The sequence below is a fragment of the Argopecten irradians genome, chromosome 11 (assembly GCF_041381155.1).
Source record: "Argopecten irradians isolate NY chromosome 11, Ai_NY, whole genome shotgun sequence".
In the NCBI taxonomy this organism is placed as follows: Eukaryota; Metazoa; Mollusca; class Bivalvia; order Pectinida; family Pectinidae; genus Argopecten; species Argopecten irradians.
In genome coordinates this window covers 35,700,802-35,709,835 of record NC_091144.1, presented here as the reverse complement: position 1 = coordinate 35,709,835, position 9,034 = coordinate 35,700,802, and the positions used below count along the sequence as shown (strand labels likewise).

The following is a 9,034-nucleotide window of genomic DNA, read 5'->3' as shown; positions in this document are numbered from 1 at the left end:
AGTTATGTTTTTGTGCGTTGAGTCACAATATTACTTAGAGAGATCTAGATACGTTTGAAAATAGATGTTACATCATAAAATTGGCACTATAAATACACTCATACATTCATTAGACTTCCAACACATGTTTCTCAACCCACATTATTAAATAACATATACCACTCACATTTCTAGCAACGGACCGGTCTTTGCTGTATCGTTTCATCGGAAGATATATACATGTACCTATAGCCTCATTGATCTGAAAAGCATTCTGGGAACCAGTGTGTGGTGTAGCCACCAGCAACTACCTACGAGTAAATGTTTACATGGCAACGGAAATTGGACAAACAATTTCGTCAAAATATAATTTCTCGTTTGAATATTTCTTTTGCGCTTTCTTCGTAATTTACGCGCATCAAATCAATCCCCCATGGATAATACTTTTCCCAGGGAGGTGAAGGGGATGTATTTGACGAAATTGATTACCACAAATGACAACTTAAACGATTGATGCCCGGATATCTACGAACTACTCCATGATGTTAATAGCACTGCTCTACCAAATTGATAATACACCATTGTGCGCTCCCTGTCATAAAATCAATGTCGATAAATTTGTCTCCCGCGTAACATCAGTTTAAAATGTATATATGCTTCATCTCGTTCATGCAAACATCCGTGAATTCTGTTTGATCTTATCTGCATACAAACGTAGATGTCTGCCACACTCATAAATGAACAGATCATGAATATGCAAATGCCATTTCTCATTATAATGAATCACTATCTATAACCATGCTAAAAATACTAGTTTATGCATGACTTAACAGCTATTTTAATTGCATGCAATCGATGATGCATCATATATATATATGCTTTCGTGGCAATGACCCATATAACAAATAATTTTTTTTTGCCCCGGTAGTGCCCACAATCGCTGGAAATGACCTCGAACAATATCATTGCTGTATTATAGATAGAGGTCATCGACTCAGACAAACACTACCAAATACTACAAGGTCTTTGCGGTGAGGTTATTGTCTTAATTCCTTTCATTCACTTGAGCTCTTCTAGATCAAACATTGTTTATTAATGGGACATCACGTGTTTTGAGCAGTCCATTAGCTATTTCTTTGTCATATTCCTTCAATTTGTGCGGGACATTCTATCTGCATGTGCCCAACTTTAACCACAAGACGTTATGGGTATTTCTAAAACTTTAACAAAAGTTCCCAAACATTCCCCTCCCCACCCTACCCTTGCCAAATTAACTAAGCCTTTCATCATAAACTTCCACCTTACTCGATTCATTATAATTAATCTAAGGAACAACAACTCACTCCAAAACCGTGGCCTATAACAAGTGAAGCAGAACACTCACCTTATCCCTCCCATCCAAACGGAGCGAGGTGGAGTTTAGACACTGGTTTCCGAGGTGATCCAAATCTAATCCTAGACATTAGTTTTTATACCATGGCCTATACCAAACGATCAACTTATCACCTCTGAAATTCAAACGACACAACTTCTCATCCTTACAATCCATATCCGATACCAGACCCTAGTTTTACCACTGAACCACTCCTCTGATCCGAACAAACCAATATCCCACTCTACAAATCCCTACGATATCCTCAAAACAAAGATATGAGACAAATAGAGATGTGCAAATAAAGGTTTATGGGTATAACATTGAGACAAATAGGGCTTTGTGGGCACAACATTGAGGCAAAAAGAGGTCTGTTGAATAATATTGGGACTATTCACCTTACTTTATAAATGGAATCATTAGATATTGGTCTTGTGGAACGGTTTGTCGAGACATTCTTTATTTATTTCTTGCCTTCCTGACCGAGATTTCCTTATAACATACTAAGGTACTTTGGGCTGGACTGATTCAATGTCTACATACATACATTGTCTATTGCAGGCACAATGACCTCTACGAACGCAGACTTGGTGATTGCTAGAACAAGCCTGAAATCGTAAAAGAATGATCCATTTTGAATGTATCCGCCGTAAAAGCCCCATAAAACAATGGAAGGCTTGTGTTAATCTTTACGACTTGTCATGAACATGCCAGATGCGGATTCTTGAACTAGTCTTGACTTCCCAGGTGGATGATGTCCGTTGTTGTGTAAATCTGAGTCGGAAATCAATGAGTGCAAGTAGGTTATTGCTCGACTTGAGAAACAAGAGATTTCTCCTGTGTATGCGATAATGATGGAACTCCAGGGGAATAATAGGCACATCTTCAAAGTTCTACACATTCTCACCGTCAAAGAGATTTGAAAAAAAAACCGCATTGATTGTCAAACTCCAAATGATGGAACAACACAATCATTCAAAATTCAAACTCTCACTCTTTTTGAGATGACAACAATGCCACGTACTTTGAAGCCACATTTTTGTTACCACATGGCGATATACTACATGTTCATATTTCCGTAAAGTGAAGGAATCAACACAAGAAGGCTTTGCTTCCATTTCTATGGGAATCCAGTTTTCAAACCTTTTTTGTTGATGACTTCAGACATTGATAGTTTACTTTTTTTTCATTTGGCATGGCCATTTTAATTTTTGTTGTTGAACATTTTATTTTGGCAGAGTGGCAAGTTGATGTTATCTTCATTGCTTTTTAACTCATTCACCCCTGTTCCAGCTTTAGTTTTGGAAAATTTCAAATGAGTTTTCAGAAGTGAATGATCTCAGATGTTTACCAAATTTCATTATACTTGCACTACTATAAGACTTCACTGATGAAGTATTTCAGAATACCAAGGATATAGAGAATACAAATATAAGATTTTTAGTGTCCAGTACCCAGACTAGTCTTTAAAAGTGGTAGTTTCTTCTCCTGCTTAGGGCTCAGTATACAGGGAGTGGGATGACTGGTTTGCCCTTATCAGCATAATGTGACCGGTTGAGTGTGCTAGTTGTGTCTCGGACATGCTTCAGTGAGATAGCACTATAAAAATGGTAAGATTCTCACTATTACAAGAGTCACAACACGAATATACCGCAGCCTCCAGAAACATTAGCAATTCATACACTCAACACACTGCAAACATGTCGGGAGGTATCCTCCGATGAACTTGATTTTTGATAGGACGTTAAGTATTATCAACCAACCAACAAACCAATCAGCATTAACAACCATCCAACCAATCAAGTATTATCAACCAACCAACCAACCAATCAGCATTATCAACCAACAAACCAATCAGCATTATCAAACAACCAACCAATCAGCATTATCAACCAACAAACCAATCAGCATTATCAAGCAACCAACCAATCAAGTATTATCAACAACTAACCAATATCAACAACTAACCAATCAGCATTAACAACCATCCAACCAATCAAGTTTTATCAACCAACCAATCAGCATTAATAACCATCCAACCAATCAAGTTTTATCAACCAACCAATCAGCATTAACAACCATCCAACCAATCAAGTTTTATCAACCAACCAACCAATCAATCAAGTATTATCAACAACCAACCAATCAGCATTAACAACCATCAAACCAATCAAGTATTATCAACCAACCAATCAATCAAGTATTATCAACCAACCAACCAATCAGCATTAACAACCATCCAACCAATCAAGTATTATCAACAACCAACCAATCAGCTTTATCAACAACCAACCAATCAAGTTTATCAACCTACCAACCAATCAAGTTTATCAACAACCAACCAATCAAGTATCAGCCTGTTACAATGCCATATGTATAAATTACCCTTTTATGTTACCTAAGTATGAATGTGGTAGAAGGCAATCCTACAGGAGAGTTGTTTTAAAGCTGTGCCATATTACTAATAGGGGCTTGTAATATTTGAGCGGTTGGCGTGATGAGCATGTCGTTCATATAGTATAATGTACACAGAAAACCAACATCCCCAACCTTTGTTACAAGCCCCTGTGATATTACTCTGAGATGTCTGGCTTCTGGGATTTTCTTTGAGAGGCAGCATAATTATTATCTACTCACAGGAACTTGTATGTCCTCCAAATAGTATCCTTAACCTCTCTTACAAGCCCCTGTGATAATACTCTGGGATGGAACTGGTTGTAAATCTTCTCCTGTTTCTTTGTGAAGCTGCATAATCGTACATTGCAAGTTTTGTCTGGCATAGCTTGATCTTTAGTCTCAGCTGCAGTGGTATGGTTGGAATAAATTAATTTATATACAAAGGTGTCATCCCTGACATATACCGGTAAATGTGTTTTCAACTGGGGAATTTGATACACCAGTGAGTGTTGCATGTTCCAATTTATACAATAGCTTTCTTAAAGATGCTCCACCGCTGACAGAGCATAATTGATATTCATTATTTGAGCAACAATTGGTGTTTGATCGTATATATATATGTCTAATTAACACAAAAAATAATATCAAATAATTTACTTTGACTTTGGTGCATGCACAATCAGTACTTCATTCCATGAAGGATATAGTGCCACGGATTTTTTCGGGATGCAATTAATTATTTTTCATATTTTTAACTTGAAGTAAAATTAGAAGCTCAAACTTTTCTATGTTGGTAATGGTGTAAAGTACCTAACTTTTGTAACTGAAGAAAAATACTAAATCGTCTGCTCCTGTTTTTGATAGTTAAAAATTACCATATTTCGGCGGTGGAGCATCTTTTATCTTCAGCCTTAATGGCTCCAATATCAAGAATCAATACTGAAACCCTAATCCATGTTTGATAATGAATTTCTATTAATATACATTTTGTCATATGAAACATTGGTCTAATCAATCTATCTTATTGCTAAGAATTGTAGAAACTGGTGTTGAAAATAAATTTTTTCGGTCTGTTGAAATATCAACTTCCTGAAATTCAAATACAATAACTTGGTGTGGTTATTTGTGTGTTGTCATGGTAATTAGGTAGTCTGGTGAAAAAACAAAATATTCATAATGTACAGATGTCCTCAAGTTCCAAGTCCCATAATTACATTAAATGTTTCCAATATATATATGCAACCTTACAGTACACTAGATCTGTCAGCAGTTTTTGTGAAACCTTAGTTTAAAAGTTTTCTATTTCAGATTTCCTGTGAGAACCGCTTGCTTTGTTTGACCCCCATCCAAGATCCATTTGTGAAGGTCAAACAGAAGTACAGATATCTGCTAACAACATCACGTTCCAAGGTTTCTTGACAAAACACACATTTTAAGGGGCATTCAGGACTGCATTCAACATCACCACAAGACTTAAAACCTGTAACTTCAGTTTCTTCTATTATGAGTGTCTTTTGTGTCAGAAATCTATTTTGTTTGTTATAATATAATAAACTTAAATAATAGTGGTCCTCACAAACACTGCCATTAATTGAATGTTATTCTTTATTCACCCCTAAAAACACATTTGAGTTCTTCCAATACAAAGGCTGGGACAGTCCATAATGAATTTTGAGGGATGAATGATAAGTTAAAAGTCATTGGGGCGATTGTAATTGCTATGCTAATGCTTAAATACATGTAGTCTTAAATGCATTTTTATAATCTTAACTATTCAACTTAAATAATAAAAGGATTTATAACCTTTGAAAGTTTGAATTCCAGAGTGGATTGGTTGGGGATATTTAACTTGGCTTAAACTTGGCTTAAACTTTTAAGCTAGCATGCACATCAAATTAATTAGATATTTTGTTTATCACATACCTGGTACAAAGAAATTTTATTTTATTTCTATACAGGAAATGCAGTTTTTAACTCAATCACCCCATAAATGTCATAATGGACTGGTCTTGTCTTTCATTTGGAAGAATCTAAATGTGTCTTCAGGGGTGAATGAATTAGCTAAGACCATGATGAGGTGTACACACACTCAACGACAACGACTGGAAGTAATCGGGTCAGTCTGGTGAACCAACGACATTATGAAAATGTGTTTAATCATCCGTCATCGTCATCATCATGTCTGCTCAGTGAACCATGACATAAAGGTACACACACACACACGTCACAGTTTGGTGGTTACATCGTCGGCCAGAAAAAACAAAAGTAGAGATTAGTTTATAGAGCAATGGATGTTTTATTAAGAATAGTAGGACATGTCTACATCTACACGCTCCTCCAATGTGAGGTCGTCTCACATCATATATACCTGGCATTTCATAAAAAAATAATCCACACACATATATATGTTTTATATATATACACATGAGGCTAGTTACCACCCAATGTGCCATCTCTTCATATACAAATTCAGATGAATAATAATAATTTTTTAATAATAAATGTAAATTTGAAATTTTGAACAAAGAAATTTTTCAACAAATGTGATATTAAATGAACTACAACAAGGTTTTTTCTCAGAAAAAACCCAAGTGAATTATAGTAATAATAATAATGTAATAATAACTCATTCACCCCTGAAAATTCATAATGAACTGTTCCGGCATTTGAAACGGAAGAGTTCAAATGTGTCTTCAGGGGTGAGCAAGGTAATAATAATAATAAATGGCAAAATGCGATATCCATTTACAACCAGGTGAAGCCACTAGACGTAAATGGACCAAGCTTATAACTTTGCTACTTCTTCAATGGATAAAGCTCCTAAATTATACACTAGAATGGAACTATAATATGAACATGTTCCTTTCCCAATGTATCCCACCCTAGCCCAGCCAGTCACAGCTATAATTCCACCTGCACAGTCTTGGCTTATGGAATGGATATACAAGTAAGAAAATGGGAAAGATTGGATTCAAACATGTGTGACCTTCAAAACAAGCGTAAAAAACATTTGCTAATTGTTTTGAGTTTTATTAAAAAGAATGATGCAAAAAAAAAAAAAAAAAAAGTTAATGAATTGAATAAAATGTAGTTGCTCAACTACTGGCCCCGAATGATGAATCTGAATATTCGTGATTACGAATGACGAATCTGAATATTCATGATTACAAATGACGAATCTGAATATTCATGATTACAAATGATGAATCTGAATATTCATGATTGAAGAGAATGATTATGTCTTGGCAGTTTCGGCTTTAGTCAAGTGAAATCATTTCATGGAACATTAAATAAAGACTTTTGAATTCCAACTTAATGCGGAGAATATGAAAGGAATCATTCACCTAATCGTCCAACAAGAAGCAGTAGAGAAAAGCAAAATGTTTTTCTGCCCTGGTCAAAAATACTTTGATAATAAAATTCTAAAGTAATTTTACATTTATTTCAACAAAAATATATCTTTGTTATTCATTGTATACATGATATTCATTATCAGCAACCAACATTATGCAAATCCCATCTACACGGAACCATTTACCATAATGGTCTATGAGCACATATCTACTATATCACTTCCATACAATATACCTACACACAGTGATCTTACAAAGCTGGTACACCAAAATTTGTGTTTTGTAAAACAAACATCATATGACCTTTGAATGACCTTGACTATTGACTTTCTGAATGAGCACAAATTCTATAAACGTAAATGCAATTAGTAGTTGCCTTATATCTAGAAGCGACAGTTGCCAATATACATTGCCAATTATATATCACATGCTGCAACGGGGGGGTCAAAGTTCACATTGTAGTAGTAACCACGGAGACAGGTTGGGTACAAAAGGTCAATAGAGGTCAAAACAGCAGGTCATTCGCATAATGATAACTATATATAATCTATATATATTTATATCCATATCCACATAGATATATATAGATATAAAGTATTTCATGTAATAATATTTATAATATATATATATACTTTATTTTATCCCTGAAAGTTAACTGAGATCTACGGCCATTCAAACCTGTGAAGACATATTCTGATCATATATATCTCAACAAGTTTGGCAACCAAGTCGTGCCTACACCCAGCACATATAATCGTAACACTGGCAGACGCGTGGAAGTCGGGAACACAACATTGATCACCGGCGAAGTTGTATCGTCCTCCATCGACACAGCCTCGCGGCATATAACATCCTTTGTTTTACACGTTTCCTACCTCCACGCGCCACAAATGAGTTCGTAAAGATAAGGACTTAAGATAAAAGAAAGACAAACATTTTCCAACATCACAACATAACATTGGTAATTATCCGGTTGGCACTGTTCAGAATGTGTAATGAATCCACCTTCCAGCAGCAGACTGCAGGAGAATCACATGAACGGATATAAACCCTACACTATAAGTTATCAACTGTATTGCTTAAATCTCTGTAGGAACAGATATGTGCGTTACATCGATGGAGGCCAAACCTTCCCCTCCAAGGGATGGCTTCCACACTTCCTCACCAATCATGTCAACTCATACTTCCGCAATTTGGTCCGTCACAAAGCCTTGGGGCTTACACAACCTCGCCAAGGCTCACTTGTGACTTTGTGGCTTTGTGATGTCCAGACGAACTCTCCTCACCGAGTTCATGTGGGTAGCCACACGAGATTGCCACATGAGTAGCCACACGAGGGTATAGCCACACGGTTCTCCAAAACAGCTTTCAGTGTTATGTGTCACCTAACTGTTACAATTGTAGCACTTCTTTGGTCATTTTTGTCTTTGGCAGTGATGTAAAGGTCAAGGTCATATAATCCAGGGCGAACACTAAAAACAATCTGACCACTTTGCTTCGTGTTTTCCACAATGACCTAGTATTTTAGATTCGGGATTTCACCCGTGCTGTCATAATTTTGATCCATGGTACGTACTCAGTTTAACTGAGTTAGCATCCTTGTCTTCCAGCCTCACTTTCCATGGAATAAGGATTTCAGTTTTGGATGTTAAAACACCAACATTCTGTGTAATCCATCATGTCTTTACATCCATGTCTTGATATGTAAATAATGTGTTGATATGAAGCAATGTTGATGCCGACGTCCTTCACTCGTTGTCACGATCGGCCTCATTAAGAACCGCTATTGCATCCTTAACTGCATGGTAAACGATGTTCTTCACCTGAAACAGCCACAAACATTTTATTACTTTTCTTCCCCCAAAGATTTTCATTAAGATCTTCTAAATCAAAGACAAGACCAGTCCATTATGAAATTTCAGGGGTAAATAAG

At 36.1% G+C, this 9,034-nt stretch overlaps 1 protein-coding gene across 2 annotated transcripts in view; it reads right to left on the bottom strand.

Moving 5' to 3' along the window:
* Nucleotides 1-6,020: 6,020 nt before the first annotated feature.
* The window catches only part of LOC138335415 (lysine-specific demethylase 3B-like), a 36,056-nt gene continuing 33,042 nt past the window's right edge, over nt 6,021-9,034 (bottom strand). For both annotated transcript variants that reach the window (XM_069284495.1, XM_069284494.1), the window contains exon 17: nt 6,021-8,924. In XM_069284495.1, the coding sequence (XP_069140596.1) occupies nt 8,850-8,924 (75 nt within the window). In that variant the 3' untranslated portion in view covers nt 6,021-8,849. The remainder of the gene's footprint in view (nt 8,925-9,034) is intronic.